At 37.6% G+C, this 19,870-nt stretch overlaps 1 protein-coding gene across 4 annotated transcripts in view; it reads right to left on the bottom strand.

Moving 5' to 3' along the window:
- LOC145996594 (uncharacterized) overlaps positions 1-19,870 on the bottom strand; it is a 196,198-nt gene that overhangs the window by 152,448 nt on the left and 23,880 nt on the right. For all 4 annotated transcript variants that reach the window (XM_083133148.1, XM_083133149.1, XM_083133150.1 and 1 more), the window contains exon 2: positions 6,689-6,812. In XM_083133148.1, coding sequence (XP_082989274.1) covers positions 6,689-6,805 — 117 coding nt within the window. In that variant the 5' untranslated portion in view covers positions 6,806-6,812. The remainder of the gene's footprint in view (positions 1-6,688; positions 6,813-19,870) is intronic.

Raw genomic sequence — 19,870 nt, 5'->3', positions numbered from 1 at the left:
TCCAAAGGTATTGGTACCATCCAGTTTATTGATGGTATCATGGATGCATATGTCTATTCGGACATATTGAAGAACAATGTAAAGCAGAGTGCCCAAAATATGGACATGCCGCCTATCTACAGATTCCAACAAGACAATGACAGTAAGCATAAGGCGCGAGTTAACATGAATTGGCTAATATGGAATGTGCCCTAACTACTATAAACACCAGCTCAAACTCCAGACTTAAATCCCATTGAGCATTTATGGGCAATTTTGAAGAGGCGAGTCCATAAAGCAGGCGTCAAGTCCAAACAAGAGTTGAAAACTGTTGGCAAGCCGAGTGGAATGTAATAAGCTCTGAAACATGTCAGAAACTGGTTAATTCTATGAAGAACAGGTGTCAAGCAGTAATTAAAGCCAAAGGATACGCATCAAAGTATTAGAACTGTCAGTCAATTTGCTCTGAATATACTTTTTTCTTTTATATTATTAAGTGTACGAATATAAAAGTTGTACAAAAAATGGCATGTTTATCTTTCAGTTTCATTTAATTTATTATTGTCATTGGTTATACAGAATTTGGGTAAGATTTTATGTTCCTAATGATATTAGTTATTGAATTGTAAAGAAATAATTTCAAAAGAGTGTATTTCCTTTCAGATATTAAAGCATTTTCTTTGAAAATTCGTGTGTACGAATAACAATGTTACATACTGTATATGCTATAGCCAGTGTCCACAATTGCTCCCATGTTAATGTTGGCGCGTCCTGTCCGAAGAGGGGATGTACCCTTTCAAAGCTTTTATCTCAGGACTTTGGCCCACGTGTGGTGTTTTGCCAATGGTTTTTGCATCAGATGGACACTATCCTGAATTTTGCGAACAGGGTGTTGTGGACCGATGAAGCAATGTTCACCAAAATGCGCAAGTTCAATAGTAAAAATAGTCACGTTTGGGATTTTGCAAATCCACATGCAATTCTTGTGGCAAACCATCAGCACAGGTTTGCGGTTAATGTGTGGTGTGGGATAGTGCATGACCATTTGATTGGGCCGTAAATCTTCCTGGTTTGCCTGTGTGGTGGCACATATCATGCATTTATTCGTGATGTTTTGCCTGAACTGTTGGAGGCTGTGCCCTTGGCACTGAGGCAAGGAGTATGGTTCCAACAAGATGGTGCACCACCACATTTGGACCAAAATGTGCGTCACTACCTCAATGGCTTGTTCCACAATCTGTGTATTGGTAGGGGTGGGCCTTTGTCGTGGCCAGCAAGATCACTGGACATCACTCCCCTGGACTTCTTTCTATGGGGAGAGATGAAATGCCTCATAAACGTACACCTGTCATGTCAACCGAGGATCTTGTTGCACGCATTAATGTCGCCGCAGCGACGATAGCAGACACCGCAGGGTTGTTCGCTCGCACTAGACAATTGTTGATTCGGCGTTGTCATCTCTGGGTGGAAGTTAATGGCAGACAGTTTGAAAATCGTCTGTGATGTGGTTCCATCGGCACCTCCACTCTGCACACAGTGAACATGTCGACACATATGCAACATAGAGCAACACCACCACCATCTTTGTTTTTCTACATAATTGTGATGTCCACTATGGATATTTGCTTTCTTCTTGGTTGTTAGTCTCCTCATATCACTATCCGTGGATAACACATCTCGCTAAACCCTTCCCTACCTCCATGACTTCAACAGACCCATTCGCTTCCTTTGGGGAATCCCTTGCGCATCAACTTCACACATCTGCCATGTGCTTTCTTGAATAGAGCATGCCACATTTCTTTGTGGAATGCCCTTCGCCGTGGTCATATGGTTGGCCATTGTGGCACTCTTTCCTTGTAAATAAAATTTTCCCACTTTTCCCACTTCAATAAATCTGAATGGGTGCAGTTTTCGGCATTTCGTCACATGAACTTCTGTGTTTATTTTCACTTGTAGGATCACCTCCTATGAGTTGAAAATGAACTTACGAACACCCTGTGTATAAGTGATATACATTAGATATCACCCTCATATCACACACTTGTCCCACTACTTTCTTCCTGTGAATTAATACAGTTTCTCACCACATAATCATTGCAGATTTTATGCAAATTATTTTTTTTTTTGCAAAAAAGTGGGGTTACTGATTTGTGCATTATAGTCGATCTATTACTATTCAGAAAATATATTACATTGTTCCACATTACAGACTTACAAAATGTAATCTCCTGTGTCTGAAGATTCTGCACCGTTATCTTTAGTTTCATTATCTGAAGTGCTGATATGACGATTACAATGTGAAATATTACAAATAATTTTTTGGACCTAAAACACAGGGTGCGCCAATTATGTGGTGACATGTGGCATTACATACACATAAACAAGAGAGACGTAAAAAAATTATTGATTGCAGGATAACCCATTAATGATAAACCACTCACTACCTCAAAAGAATGAAGTTTGAAGTTTTGTTTTAAGTTCACTTTATGCACAGATAGGTTAGTTGGGACTGAACGCACAGTTTAAAATGGGACCTGAACCGCTGTATACCTCCACCAGGTATTGAACCCAATACTCCTTGATTACACAGCTCTCGTCCATCAATTGTACACAACATGCATCAATACAAGTAATGCAGGATTCGTGTACTACTCTATGACCCAGAATAAGTGCAACTATAATTCCAGGTTTTTACGATGACCCCCCTCCACCAAATTCTTGTAATACGATGTAATTAGTATTAACATTTTACAAAAAACATTTAACAATTGCTTTTTATACATCTTTATTGGATCACCCCTCCTCTAATGATGCAGAAATCTAACAATTATCATAAGATTAATGATGATCCACAACCTTCCCTCTATCCCCTTGCCAACTAAAAAAGACTATCTCTCCCTAACCTCCCTGACAACCTAATTAATCTATCAGCTCATCTGAGTCATCTAAAAGTAACAAAGAATTGGCAATTAATGATCACCCTCCTCATTGAAATATAGAACAAACTGTTTACCCAAAATATATTCAAGTAATAATAAATACTTCATGAAGCTACCATGCCACCGATCAACTAGCGTGCACTGAAGAGAAGCAGGGTAACGGTCACTTGCGTAGTTTTCCTAGAACATTTTCAAGTTTTTGAGACATTTCATGAATTGTCTCAAAATCTGAGGCCACGGTTCCTCTCCACTTGGAATGTTTTCATGCTTCCTTTTTGAAAGCTGGTTCTCTGACCAAGAGAGAAGCGATTCTCTGTTCGCCTTTGCCAGGCCTTTCTGTAATGGGCTTATGTTGTTTTCCCACATTTTGCTTGGAAACTGATGCAGGGCTCTGGCCAGCTGCAATGTGATGAGATCGATGTCTCTTCCTGACTGTGAGTGTCAACAAGAGTTGAAAACACTACTCTATAGTTATTTTATTTTATAGACGGAATGGGCGACAGAAGTCTCTCTAAAATGTTTGAATGTGGTTAAACTTTTACATTGTGTGTTTTACATAATTTACCCTAATTGAGGGAGAGGCACCCTCCACTTCAAATAATCAATGTGTATATTTAAATTGGTAAGTACCTACAATTTCTAAAGAAAATATTTAACTTTAAACTGATTATTATATCTAGGGTGTTCGTGAAGAGCCACTTAAGTCAGAGACTGCTATTTTAAGTTGCTTTCATTTAAATCACACTGAATCAATTAAACAAAATATTATAAGTATAAATATATATATATTAGGTATGTGTAAAAATTAAAAACAGTAATGATCCAACATATAAAATCATGTCTGTGATGTTTGCTATTAAAAGAATAAACATAAATGTTTGTTGTAAAAATTCATTTCTTTCTTTTTTTACTTAAGCACTTTTCTCTGAATAGTGTAGATATAATACAACAGGAAGATCGAACAAAAGTGTTCTTTAGTGCTATTAAATAATTTGTATTACAGATTTGAACTTGCATATGCATTAAAATATCATAATTGCAATTGAATCATATGGATCAGTGTCTGAATTCACTTTCCGATGAGTGTAGAGAGGGTCCCAAAACCCATCAATGTGATTGAACAATGTGTTCACATGAATTTATACATTCTAAAATTGAATATATGCTGAATTTCTTTACAAAGTAATACTAAGATTGAAATATTAAGAAATAATATCTTATGTGGCTAACAATTCTCTCCCTACCTCAGGAGCGTGTCGTGACGTTTCATGATAAACAAGCGATGGGTTAATTTTTCGTTTCGGTTAATTATAACTAGGGCCCGGGACTTATCTTGCATATAATCTGTTATTTCTAATTTCTTCTTCGTATAGCGCAACTGATTGTTAATATTATCGATGGCAGGATAAGGAAATTACGAACAAAGAAATTAAAAGCAGATGCTGTCTTTTCTTACCAACTAGCACAGAACAAAAATTCCCATTTTTTTATCCTGCCTACAATTGATAGCCATGCAAACATTATTGAGAGAAAATGTTCTGTTTCACGGCACAATTGCTTGAATTGGTGTTTTAAGTCCACTTTATGCACAGTAAGGCTAATCTGGACTGGAGCTACAGTTTAAAGTGGGATCCGAACCACTATGTACCTCCACCGGGTATCAAACCCATGACCCGTGATTACAAGGCGACGAGGCTAACACTGCACCATCGGGGAGGCTGTTTTCATGGCACGAGGAAGTAAACAAGTTTCAATTGTTCAAATTTCTTTACCTTTTTTGATAGTTGTGTGAAACGAGGGAAGAATATTTGAAGAGATTTTTATATTGCAGAATTTAGACACAGCGAATAATCAAAATCTGCCTAAAAAAAGTTGTGTTTGTGAATTGATTGTATAGACCAGAGTTCTACCGGGTTGCCAATTTTATGATTTAGTTTCCACAAAGGTGTAAATCTGAGATAATAGCAAATGAAACTTGGGATAATTGCAGTGAACCTCACGATATTTTCAGTATCTTTATACTACATTCTTCAGTTAAAGGGATTCTGACTTCATTTAAAACCTCACCCGCCGACCTGGAAGATACTGACATCCCGTATGATGAAAAATTTGAAAGTACTTTTGTGGATATTTTCGGATCTAATGGGAATATTCCTGCTTTTTTCTGACATTTTTAATTTTTCATGACATATTTTTCAATTTTTATGACATAATTACATACATATTTTACAGTTTTATAGGACATAACATCCCTGGCCATAATTATAACAATTTCAAATATAATATAGGCCTACAGACATCCCTATTTACAATAATGTGCATAATGGTGACGTATCGGGCTTGAGTTTGTGAAGTGCATACATATCGTAAAATCAAATCTTCGCTGCATGGTTTTTAAAGAAGAAAAACAGCCTCTTAATATAAACTTTAAAATTCGAACCATGTAGAAAATAATGATTTACTGCTTGATATTTGAGGGCAGCTGTAAATTAAATTACGTTCTTTCTTAACGCTGAAAATAATAAACATCTTATTAGCATAAAGGTTCAATCTTAAATAAACGGACGGATTACGATTTCTTACTTGGCTAGAATTATGAATCATGACTTGACTTCAGTTGGATGCAAGCGCAGATGTGATTCTGGGAACGTTCATGTCTTTGCACTGCATTACAGTATAAAAATTGCTCAAGTCACTGTAGCTTGTATAGTTCCATGGTCCTAAATTTGTATTGAACAAAACACATGGCCAACAAAATAATTTATTAAGATCCTTGCTGCCACATAACCACATAATATTTTTGTACTGAGATATTTTAAACTGCCTAATGAAAACTTTCCCATTTTTCTTAGTTGGTTTGGTTATGCACAGTTCAGGACACGGTCGCTCATGGTTCACAATCACAAGCTCAAACTTTACACCATATCATTTCGAACTGAATGGTTTTGAAAGAAGGTCCCTTATCAAGTCCTTACCTGCAGCACTGCAAATCGATGGCTCGTCTGGTATGTTGATCATGGTGGAAATTTTCAATGTAGAATCATACTTTTACACCAGGTACAAAAACACGACACAAAGAACAGAAAAAAAACAGCACAATATTACACGCATCCACAGCACCCACGCTTCTAAATTAACCTTCCTTTTCACCCTACCTCCAGTGTTACATACCCTCCATATTTCCGAGTAACTGACCACATGACGAATATGTTCAAGTACCGGCTGTGATTTCATTTCTTATAAATAGCATACGACTGGTGATCACTGGCTAACTTCGATTACTATAGAGTTTCAAACATGAAAATCGTACTGCGTTAGGTGGTGCTGCGGATGCACAGAAAAATCTGGAAGTTAACAACACTCGTGGTGAGCATGGACAAATTCTTTCCACCGCCCTTGCCGAAGACAGATGCGGTCTTGGTGTTGCTTGGCCTCAGCCTTTTTTCTTCGTAAACGGGGATGGACAGTGTCCATGCAAGAACTGCATAAGTCACTCGAAAAGCGGGGAGAAAGGCGAGCAGTCCTCTTCTTCTAACATGGTCAGTCCTGCCACATCGCCAAAAGGTGTAGCCGGTTTATGTTTCAAGCCAAAAGAACAGGAAATAGAGGAAATGAAAATTCTGCAATGTAAATATCTTATAGTAAATAAATTCCATTCTAATGTGTATAAAGGCATTGGAAAACAAGAACTGAAGATATCAAAAGTGTTTTAAAAAAACAACGCAAGCGGGGCTTGCCCCACCTTTCTTTACCGCATGCTTCTGCCTTACCTGGCTCATCATCATGGTATTGAGGTCCTTCTTGTTTTCGAAGAACACAAAATTCTCCTCCTGTATGGGATGGTTAAATAACTCATCATCTTCCTCATCTATCACTATGTTCTTCATTGCAGATCTGTAAGACAGGGTTTAAAAATTATAAAATAATGTGACTGGCAACATTGTTTGGGGGACAGTGACAGACTGTACACATTCAAAAAATTGCTACTTTTTTTGGTAATGTATAGATTTGATTTGATTTGATTCATTTTACTTTGCTTCTTGTGCCACTTTTGGCTAATTTTCGAAGATGGGGATGAGTGATGATATGATGAAGAGACATCACGAACGTCCATGCCCAAGCCAGAATTTGAACCTGGGACCCCTGGCATCGCAGCACAATGTGCTAACCACTCCGCCACGGTGGCTGGCTGGTAATGTATGGATTTCGATGTTTTACAAAGCAAGAAACATATTTCAAGTTCCGGAAGCCACAAATAATTGAGATATGTAGTCCCGAAATATGAAACCCAATTCCGCACATCGCAGCCCCCTTTCAGCACTTTTAAAATACATTTTTGTTATACATGCTGAACAGTAAGTGGAAATTCAATAGAAAATGTAAAATTTCTTGTCACCATAAAATGTAACACAAAATTTACATACACACGAAAATATAAATTTCCCACACCGTGGTTGCAGGGGTGGAAAATATGTTCGTTATGACATTCCTGCAATATCAACTGTTGCACTTTACACATTTCTTGTTCTGGCCCACTACACCTTCCTTATGCAACTCACGAATATATACAGCCAGTTTTCTATTGAAGAACTGGTTTGGAGGATGTGACAGCAATGTGACAACATATCTGCAAAGCACGCTTCCCGCCTCTATGATACGCATGCAACAGCTAACCTGTATGATATGATAATGGTCCAACCAGCAGATAAGCGTTTCAATTTCGCACCCCTTTGACTTGTGACGTCACAATCACTGTGTGTTAATGCTAAGAGATCATAACTTAACCAGCCTAACCTAACAAAGAATGCATTTGACCCTGGCCCGAGAAAATGAAGAGTGGGCGGAGTTTGACCAGCAAAAGATGCCATGAAGTCACAAATCATACCACATAAAATCTCAAATTTCTTGCTTATAACGCATTTCCATAAAATAAAGACAACTAAAAAACAACTAAAACATTCATATGAAACAACCTCCACAACCCACTCATAATTACCAACTTTCTCGAGCATGTATGGAGGGCTACCAGCACCACTTTGATTTAAATCAGGCTGATTTAAATTGCACCATTCAAAAAAAAAAAAAAAAAAAAAAAAACAGTGACTTAAATCACTTTATAAATCAAAAAATAATTTATAAAATAATGTACATAAGTGATACAGTCCAGGTATTAAGCGTATGGCTACACGGCTTGGTCTTCACAGCCAGAAGAAGAGAAATCATAAGCAGATGTATTCTGTGTGTAATCTTACTCTATCATGATTCAATGTATTTGAATGTTCCGGACATATTCAGTTTCTATTAAGTGTGTTAATTGTTCACCATCTGGTTTTTATCTTATGCAACTTATATTAAACTACATTACCATGTCCTTCACTCGAACCTATCAATTTGGAACTGTGGACAGGATTCGAACCTGTCCGGGTAAAATCAGATCGAGCCATTTCTAAACATTCATCCAATAGGTTGATGAGATGGGCTCTACTTTTATCTTCATATCGATATAATATAATTCATTCCAGCAAGGTAGAAGTAGCTGACATGCTAAGCAGGTTGCCTACGCAAACACGTGACACAATACCAGCTGGAGACCAAGAACTTCATGCATATTTCGGGTCCATTGAAGATGCTGTAGCTCCGCTTTCACGAGACTCAATACAGAACGCTACTTCAGAAGACCCACTGCTCTCCTTAGTGGTCTCCTGTGTAGTAAACGGTTGGCCAGATCAACTGGACATGTCTGCTGAACAGAAGAAACTCAAACCTTTCTTCGAAAGAAGAGCTCACTTTACGTACAAACAGTGAACGCTCATGTGGTCAGGTAGACTTCTTATTCCCACAGTTAAATGGAAAGAAGTTCTTAAAGCCTTACACGATGGACACATAGGTTCAACTCTTATGAAAGAGTTGTGTCTATCCAGATTTTGGTGGCCAGGTATATCAGCAGAGATTACAGATTTTGTAGCGAGATGCAATACATGTCGAGCTAATGCTCCTAAGGTCCGCAATGGACCGGATTCTTCATGGCCTTTCGCTTCGTACGTGAACGAGAGATGGCATATAGACCACTTTTTTTTCCAGGGTGTAAGTTCCTACTGATACTAGACATCTTTAGCAACTGGACAGAAGTATAGGCTGTACATACTTTGGACACAAAGGAAACAATCTGCTGGCTTAGGCAATCTTGCGCCATGCTAGGGATACCAAATACTATCGTATCTGACAATGGCCCAACGTTAACTTCTCTCGAATTTCGTAACTTCTGCCTTAAGAATGGCATCAAACATGTTACTTCACCACCTTATCACAGCCATAGCAACGACTTAGGCGAACGATACTGCCAAAACTGCTCGTCAAGCTTATAACTGACAAACCAAATCTGAGCACCCTTGAACTTGATATGGGAATCAACAACCTTCTTTTTATCCTTCGGAACACACGACTGGGTGGAAAAGGAAGCCTACCAGCACTTTCAGTCTTAAAACACCGGCCCAGATTTTGGTGGGAACCAAACAATCTGCCTCCTTCGAGTGAATCTCCGTTCAAGCCGAGGAAGTCAGCAAAGTTTCGGAACAACTCTTGGTCGAAGTATGGTACTTTCGCCATCAAGTCAGCAGTCTGGGTTCAATCACCTAAACATGGTACTCCAAATTACATCCCAGGAGTTGTTATTTGTCGTATTGGGGATAACATACTCTACGAAATCATGTTAGAAGATGGAATGACACGAGTGATACATCCCAGGTGGTTGACGAGATGTGTTTTACGCAACACGAAATAAGAAGTCAACTTCGATATTTCGATCCCAGATGGAAATTCAACCAACCATGGCGGAACAGTACCAGGATCTACCCCAGGCAGAGCCGGATACCCAGGACCTGGTACTAGCATGCCTCAGTCGTCTCCGAGAAGGTCTACCAGGAATCGCCGCCCGCCAGATCAATACGGTCATCAGCATACCTGATTTTTATTTAATGGGACACCTGGAGGGATGATATGGTCCAGTCCAGAAACTTGTCAACCTGGAGTGTGAAAATCAAACCAAGTAGCATGTATTATACCTTGTTGGAAAGAAAACTTCATGTAGATTTTTGCAGCTGCAGTATAATAAAATATGATGGTACAGCTAGTCAGAGCTCGCATTGTATAAATAATGGTTTTATTTCAACACCTATAAAATCATTCAGAAACTATCTACCTGAAAGTTAATTATATTACTAGAATGTGCATAAAAATAACATTATTTTGCACAGAAACTGTATACTAAAAATATCATGTATGAAGAAGTAATGCATGCTAAACTTTGTTAAGCAGTAGTGTAAGTCTGTTACCAAAATATTTGAAAAAGTTTTTTTTATAAGAAAATCCAAAGTGACAATTTCACAAAACTTTATATCCTGTGTTAGGTTTATCCAGACTACTCAGACAAAAAAAAAAATCATTTATATCTTAAGGCATTAGGGTATTATGGGTAGGTAACGGACAGACACTGGTAACGGACTGACTTTGGTAACAGACTGACATTATAAGGAGAAGTTACATAAAATATTAAAAAACTTTCATACATGCTATCTGACAGTCCTGCTTTAACTTTTATTACTCAAAATGATTTTTATAAAGTTATACAATGTTAGTTATATTATAAAATAATTTTTATTGTAAAAATCATACTTAAATCGAGATGCCAAGATTAAGCAATGCTGAGAAGCAGCGGAATTATAGACAGCAAAGGCTTGTTATGAAGAAGTAAAGAGAAAAGATACTGAAAGACAAAAAATAAAAAGAAGTGCACTTAGCGAGAGAGGTTAACGGCAGCTCAAGAAGAAAAACCGTGAATACAAATGGAAGGAAAAGGACTATTTTTGCTATCTAACATGGTGATGTTTTGGAAATGTAATATTGCATATCTGCCTAATTAAAAATGTAAAAAGATGAAGAAAATCTTCTAAAGTGTCAGTCCGTTACATCTGGAATTGCTCTGTATTGTATGTACTTGAATGTTCCGGACATAAGTCCAGTTTCTATTAAATGTGTTAATTGTTCATCGTCTGGTTTTTATCTTGCCTATTAAACTACATTACCATATCCTTCACTCGAATCTATCAATAAGTAATTTGTAGAGATCAAAATTATCTTTGGTGAATCAGGGTGGCTACGGACAAGCAGAAATGAAATTACCTGACACTTCCAGTTTTTTTCTGGACAAATTTTATATTTTGCTCTGACAATTATAAACTAAATCCATTTTTGTAAATGGATATTATAAACTCATACATATCCAGGTATGGGCTGTGTTAAGTATCAATATTATTTTCCAAGAAATTGACTTAATTTCCCTATGATTTGAAATAAAACTGCAAACTCAGCAGGTAGGAGTGAACTCGGCAGGTAGGAGTGAGGCAGGCAGTCGGTACATAGACCCAGGACCTCACAGGCTGTTGCACCACAAGTTATTATTCTTGTTCTAATTATGGCTAATCGGTAGTGACCTTTATGTTTTTATTTTCTTTTTTTCCAAATTGGTGTTATTCTTCCTTTACTATTCGGTGATATTTTTCTCAAAATTTTCATTTTCATTTTAGTGCATTTTCTGGCATTATACCTAATCTTCTTTGTTTTGAAACTAGCATTTTAAATTGCAGGTTAAATGACCTACACCTGTTCATAAGAGTTTGATATGTTCAAACTGATATTTGAGGAAGTCATTTTCAATTTTTCTCGCTCAAAAAATAATGATCTTAGGCTCCCATGTGGAGGTAGATGAGCACTCGATCTCCTGTCAGAAGTCCACCACTTTGCTCTATGATACAAATCGTTCAGAGAGAAGTTGAAAAAGCATGGGAAACATCCATTTACACGTGATTTCGTGTATCTGTCGGAATTATTCCATGTAGAACATGCATTATAGTTTTCCCTTGGATAAAATGTTGGAAAATCTGTGCGACATATAGTACGTTTGTTTTTTAAAGACTAAAAAACACAAAAATGATGGATTTTGCAGCATTTTTAATCGTTTAAGCGCCTTCTTTTAAAAAATATCATGAAAATGCAACAATTTGCATTTTATGCCACATTCGCTATTTCGGATCGATTAAAAATGTGTCAACATATTACTGCACATTCATAAACCTTAGTTTGCAGCAATTAACATTTTTCAGTGTTATCGTGTTTGCTAAAAATCAAGATCCCTACTAATCAGAACTTACCTTCTGGATGCCCCTCGTATAAATCAGTAGACGAAAAGTGAAAATTTAGAAGGGCTGGCAGAGAAACATTGATTACTGAAGAAAGTATGCTTTCAGGATTGAATGATTCAAGTAATTATTATATTAAAATACGATGCATGTCAGGAAAATAAAGATAGTAAAGATTACAATGGATATATATCTTAGGGAAAATATGTAAGGCATAAGTTAACAACACTGACGGCAGTAACCTTAATCTTTACTCTTTCCAGTAGCGTTCATTCGTACGTAGTGCTGAACTGAGTTTTGTGTGAGTCACACGTGCTGGAAATGGCTGCGGCGATAAAGAATCCTGCCAAATGCGAAGTGTAGGCTGTGATACGGTTTCTCCAGGGACATTCATCATCAAATTGGGCAGTTTATGGGAACATTATGAATCATGAAAATGTGATGAAGTGGTGTCATGCCTTCACTGACGATGACCTGGAGAAACTGAATCATAGCTTGCACTTCATATGTGGTGGGATTCTCTAAGATATACATATATCCATTGTATCTTTACTTTCCTGACACGCCTCGTATTTATCTATTTATTATTATTATTTTATATTACTGTAACTTTACTATCCTGACATGCCTTGTATTTATCTATTTACTATTATTATTATTTTATATTATAACATTGGATATTAACTTCACTCAGTGGCAGATTAACAAATATCTCTTACGAGTTTAAATTGACAGGGCAGAAGGGCAAGGAGGGGGGGGGGGGTGAATTGCACAATGAGTGTAGCATGCACTTGTCACATTTTTATAACATTTACGAATGCAGATACCAGTTTCACTTTGTCATGATATTATTCAATAGATATCCTATATCCCGATATGTTGGATTATTCTTGACATCAAATAACAGTTCAATGTTACTGTAAACATATGTTAATAGCATATTGGTTACCTGCCTGCTACTCACTATCTATAAACAAAAATACGTTAGAGGATTGAAATTGGTCTACTTCCGTAAGTGAGTATGTATTCGTATGCGAACTACGTTTCAAAAGCTTTACTGTTTCCTTCTTCAGGTGGTCGTATTTTAGGCTCAGAACATCAAGCCACGTCGGAGAAGTGTCATGCGAGGATACTAGGTGAAAGGTTTGGGTTAAAAACACTTCATAGTTCTTGACATATACAGAATTAAAACTACCTTTGTTAAAAACCCTTAAAACTCTCGATAAAACATGTTAAAACCACCACTACGGTGTACTTGAGTGGCCGTTAAAAGCCCTAGTTCCCTGCCAAGGTGAAGCGCCGCACTACGGAGTGGTGGGGTATTTCCCCTCCCATGAGAGATCCCTCCCCTCCCTTTTTCTTTTTCTCTCGTCACCAATCCAAGTAGAATTTGCCTTCCACTTCGGCTGCTTTCTTTACCTCCAAGGTGACATGGAAGCCTATCGGCGCACTTTTATCATTCATACTGTCCCACTTTTTAAAAAAGCTAATCCATACATCATCCAAATTGCAGTCGTCCCAGTTCAGTTTATTTCTGCTTACTCCTACTTGTTCAATAACAGCTTTTTCTAGGTAATGCAAGAAAATGTTTCCCACAAAACCCCATATCAGGTTGCCCATCGCTAACCCTTCTTTTTGTCGAAAAATCTTATCGTTTACGCAGAAATAATTGTACCTGGTTACAAGAAAAAAAACCACCTGACTTTTTCCCATGCTACTAATATATCCACAGCATGATCTAATAGCCACTGTTATGGAACAAATAGGAGTAATCATAAAATATTACGGCAGATATGTGGACGATATCCTTATAATTGGAAAAGAAAAGGATCTTAACACTGTTTTTGCTGAGTTAGAGAAACAAGATGACAGAATAGGCAATAGGCTTCACTAGGGAGAACTTGGTAGAAGGTAAACTTAACTACCTGGACCTAAGGATTACTAAAACTGAAAAGGGAATAAGGACGGGGTTATTTCATAAACCCCTAGCAGGCAATCTTTATATTAACAAGGCATCGGAACGTTCTGGTAGGGTCAAATCAAATTTTTTTTAAACTTTTTCGTAAGGGCTGAGAGGTTATGTAGTAATGCCGTAGAAAAAGAAATGGAAATATCATGGATAATAGAGATAGGATTGAAGAATGGATTTTCTGAATATGAAATGAATGTGTTAGCCACAAGAGCGAGGAAGAATATAGCGAAGGAGAACCCCGATTCTGATAGCAGGTTAGGAAAGGAGAAATGTGAGGAGGGAGAGTTGGATAGTAAAGTTCATTATGTTGGGATCTCGTACTGTAAAGGACTCACAGAGAAAATTGAAAAAACATTGAAAAAGTATGGTGTGAAATGCGGGACGAAAGCCCTTAGAAATATTGAAAAGCATTTCACAGATTATAAGAGGGGGGTAAAAATCCGAAGTAACCCCAATGAACAAAAAAGGGGTTTATACGATCGAATGCAACTGCGGGATGGAATATATTGGACAAACTGGCCGGAACATGCGTATTAGATGGGGGGAACACGATAAGAATATCAAAGAAAGGGATCCGAAAACGGGGCTTGCGGAGCATATAATAAACAGTGGGTATAGAATAATAAAAAGAGATGTTATCAAAAGAAGTAACAGTACATTGGATAGGAATGTATACGAAACAGCACTTATTTGTGCGGGAAACAGAAATAAACTGAACCGGGACGACGGCAATTTTGATGATGTATGGATTAGCTTTTTTTAAAAAGTGGGACAGTATGAATGATAAAAGTGCGCCGATAGGCTTCCATGTCACCTCGGAGGTAAAGAAAGCAGCCAAAGTGGAACGCGAATTCTCATTGGATTGGTGACGAGAGAAAAAGAAAAAGGGAGGGGAGGGATCTCTCATGGGAGGGGAAGTACACCATTACTCCGTAACGCGGCGCCAGCTGCTCGCATGCTTCACCTTGGCAGAGAACTAGAGCTCTTAACGGCCACTCAAGTACACCGTAGTGGTGGTTTTAACATGTTTTATCGAGAGTTTTAAGGGTTTTTAACAAAGGTAGTTTTAATTCTGTATATGTCGAGGACTATGTCGAGAGTTTTAAGGATCTTTAACAAAGGTAGTTTTAATTCTGTATATGTCGAGGACTATGAAGTGTTTATAACCCAAACCTTTCACCTAGTATCCTCGCATGACACTTCTCCGACGTGGCTTGATGATCCGAGCCTAAAATACGAACACCTGAAGAAGGAAACAGTAAAGCTTTTGAAACGTAGTTCGCATACGAATACATACTCACTTACATAAGTAGACCAATTTCAATACTCTAGCGTATTTTTGTTTAACATATGTTAACCTGTGCAAAACCAGTATTATGCTGGGGGAATGAAGAAAACAACTTTTGTACACATTGCTACATTAAATAATATAATTTGTTCTGTTTTACTTCGCTTCTTGTGCCACTTTTGGCTAATTTGTGAAGATGGGGATGAGTGATGATATGATGAAATTGATGAATGGACACTCACAAACATCCATGCCCAGGCAAGAATTCAAACCCGGGACCCCTGGCATCATAGTGTGATGTGCTAACCACTCAGCTACAGGGGCCAGCACTACATTAAAGATAAAGTGAGACAGAAGAGTAATAAAATTCTTGTTGCATATTTGCAGTGGTGCAGAAGTCTAAGGTTACGTTTATGAATGCAATTTTTGTTGGATGTTTCATCCGACAAACGTCGTAAATGACAAGAATGTCATAATAATAATAATAAATTTTCTTTATTAAGCAGGCGAGGTTCAGCCAAGGGCTGCTCTGCCACATAAATCTTGTCAATATGATAATACATATGAGATAAACTGCATACGGAGCAGTAAGCTAAATGTAAAATAATACAGAGATACAAAAAAAGAAAAATACATAGAAATTAGTTGCATACAAAAAAGTGTAACTACAAATACAAAAGACAATAGTAATAATAATACAATTTCATATAGTGAGTGACTTGATACCTTCAGTATGTGCCCTGACTCTGCCACTGTAAGAGCAGAACTTTTACTTTACCTTTGAAATTTAATGGGTTTGATTACACTTGTGATGTTCACAGCCAATACATTCCATGCTTTGGGAGCCGAAAAGGAGAAAGATGATTTGTAGGCCGTGGTAGAATGATAGGGAAAATCAAAATTGTTCTGCTTGTGGGTAACATACTGATGGATTTCCCTACGGGAATGCATCTTCTCGATTTATCTTCTGTCAGTATGTGGCGGATGAAACAGAGATAGTGCAACTTCCTTATGTTTACCATGGTAAGAACCTGATTATTACTTAAAAATGGAAGAATGTAATCAGATCTTCTTGCTTGAAAAATGTATCGGAAGCATGCATTTTGCACCATTTGTATTTTATTTACTGAGCTTTTGAGAGAGTTGAGGGCCATAAACATTATCACAATAGTCGAACAATAGGTAGATTAAGGCTTGAATGAGTCTTAGCTTGCATTTAGCAGGGAGGAAGTCACGGAAACGATTCAGATTCTTGAGTATTCCATAAGTTTTCCTACATTACGTCTTTACCAATCAAAAATTTCGTCAAAACTTAGACCAAGATTTTTAGCAGTGTTATTCCTGATAATGGGGAAATTGTTTATTTAGAGCTAGATTTAATTTTCTTTTAACATTGAATAATTAGAACCAATGATCATGAAAGTGGATTTTTCTGGATTTACTTTAACTCTTTGCGGCGCAGTGGTTACCAATGGTAACCACCTCAAGATTGTCCTTTTCGGCTCGGTGGTTAGTGTCACTGACCACCACTTGAAATGCAAATTTTTGTTTTGTGTGGTATTTTAACTCGAATGTTTCGCTTTGAGGTGTATCGCCTTTTGTCTGAAATGAGATTTTGGGGATTGTTGTTTCTGATGTTTACTCCAGTCTCCTTTATGGTGCCGCTTTTGTTGAATGTTGTTGTAAACAGTGATTGTTAATGACTAATTGTTGTAATGGTAGTTCTTTTTCGTTTTCTGCCGACTCCACTGTGCTTTTATATTTCCCCATTACAGTGGCTACGTCTGTGCCAAGAAGTGGAGGTGTTTGTGCGGTCGTTCACAAAGGAACTCTTCATATGTAGGTGGTTAGTGTTGCTGACCACCGTGCAGATTTGGTTGCTTTCGGAACTCTGTGTAAAGTTTACATATTTCCTAGAATCATGGAGAGGCTGACTGATCAGGATATTCGAGACTTTTTTAATGCTGAGGACATACCCTCAGGCTCCGATTTGGACTTCAGTAGTGATGATTCAGATGCAGATCCCACTTTTCACCCAGAAATAAGTGCAGAAGGAATGTGCATTGCAGAAACGTCCTCTGAAGATGAATTTCTTGGGTGCAATATTCCTACTAACGAAGGACCTTCGACATCAACACAAAGTGCCGCAGGTTGTGTTAGTGCATCAATGAGCGTCAGACAACAGGATGGTTCCAATGAGGTCACAGTGAGTACTCCAATTGTGCCATTGGTTCATGTAACAAGGTCACCAATCTGGGATCAGACATCTCATCAAACAACTCCAGTGCCACATTTCTCAAGTAGGGTGGGACCGACTGATGCTGTGAAGGAACTGCAAGATAAGAGCCCTCTTGCAATTTTTTCACTCTTTTTCAATGATGAGCTGCTCAATCATATTGTGTTTCACATGAACTTATATGCTACACAACAAGGTAAGCCCTTCCAACCGACAGACATGGATGAAATTCGAGTATTTATAGGAATGAACATTTTTATGGGTCTCAAACGAATGTCAAGTTACAGAGATCATTGGTCATCAAAACCAGACTGGCATGACTATTATATTTCAAAACTAATGAGTGTAAAAAGGTTTGGTTGGCTGTTGGGTCACATACATTTCAACAACAATGCTGTTCAACCAGAGCGTTGTGATCCACAATTTGATAGATTATATAAACTCCGACCATTTCTGAACAATCTGGCACACTCTTTCGCGCAAAACTACAAAGCTTATCAGAAACTTGTCGTCGATGAATCGATGGTAAAATTCAAAGGAAGATCTAGTATGAAACAATTCATGAGGGATAAGCCAATCAAAAGAGGTTTCAAGATATGGATGCTCTGTGACTCGTCTGGATATAACCACAGGTTCGAAATCTATACTGGGAAAACAAGAGATCAAGGTGAGAAAGGGTTGGCTTCCCGAGTTGTTCTCAGTCTCTGTCATGATTTTATTGATAAAAACCATGTTCTATTTGTAGACAACTACTTCAATAGCTATGAGCTGCTGCTAACTCTAAAAGCCAAAAATATTTTTGCATGTGGGACAGTGAATCCTGCACGGAAGTTCCTACCTAGTCTCAAAGCGGAGAAGGAACTAAAGAGAGGAGAATATGATTGGCAACAGTCCGATGATGACATAACAATGATAAGATGGAAGGATAAACGAGCAGTGAACTTTTTGTCTAATTTCCACAATCCCAATGATACAATAACCATCAGTAGGAAGGCAAAAGATGGTACTATTTCAGATGTGCCCTGCCCAAAGATTGTGAAGGAGTACAATGAAAATATGAATTTTGTCGATAATTTTGATCGACTGAAGAATGATTACCAGATTGACCGCAAAAGTAAGAAATGGTACTTGAGATTATTTTTTCACTTTCTTGATGCAGCTCTAACAAATGCTTTTATTATTCACAATCAAATTGAAGGTGAGAAGTTCACTAACAAGGAATTTAGGAGGGATGTATATCCAAAAGAATAGCAACTCCACACACTCCCCCAAACAGAAGTGTAGAAATAAAGCACCACAAACCTAGTGTCATGCCGAGTATTAGGAACCAGAGTGCAAGCCATCAACCTAAGAGGTCCACATCAAGAAGATGTGCTAAGTGTAGCACGAAGAGCAATCCAGTCCTCACAATATGGATGTGCAGTGTTTGTAGTGTGCCCCTTTGTTTGCGGAAGGATAAAGACTGTTTCCAAACCTTTCACCGAAATTGAAGTTGAATTTAGGTAAAGAAAACCTTTGTATTTCACAATTTTCATTCACATACGTTGCATAAAAAAACATGTTACATTTGCGTGGTGGTTAGTGCTGATAACCACCAGTTTTTTTCAAATTAAAATTACAATTACAATAGAATTTAAGAAATATTATGAAAATATGTATTCTTATGTCAAAATAAAAGATATTAAAAGTGTTAATGTAAAAAAAAAATTTCGAACCTTCTCCGCGCCGGAAGGGTCGGGAAATTTATCCAACTCCTGAGCCGCAAAGAGTTAAGACCCTTAGATACATACTAGTTACTGACGATGTTCAAGTCACAATTAAGCGACTGAAGCTTATGTTCCAACGAAGCGTAATGATCTGAGAAATATAAATGGGTATTGTCTGCGTAAAAATGTGGAGTGAAGAATTTTATGACTTGCTGCATATCTGCAGTATAAAGGGTGAAGTGGAGGGGGCCAAATATCGATCCTTGTAGACCACCTGCTTTTAGCATTATAGGCTGACACACACAAGATGGTGAATTATGTAATACGACCCTTTGACATTGGTGAATTATGTAATACGACCCTTTGACATCTGTTAAATAGATATGTTTGAAACCAGTTTAATGTTGAAGGAGAAAATTTGTAATATTGAAGTTTGGCTAATAATAAATCATGCTGCACCATGTCAAAAGCCTTACTGAGATCCAGAAGTACTAAAATAGTGACTTGCTGTTTATCAATGGCATAAAGAATATCATCCACTATTTTAGCAAAGTGG

The sequence above is a fragment of the Lepisma saccharinum genome, chromosome 12 (genome assembly GCF_977018435.1).
Source record: "Lepisma saccharinum chromosome 12, izLepSacc3.1, whole genome shotgun sequence".
NCBI classification, from domain to species: Eukaryota; Metazoa; Arthropoda; class Insecta; order Zygentoma; family Lepismatidae; genus Lepisma; species Lepisma saccharinum.
Note: the sequence above shows the minus strand (reverse complement) of the source record. Positions and strands in the feature narration are given on the sequence as shown.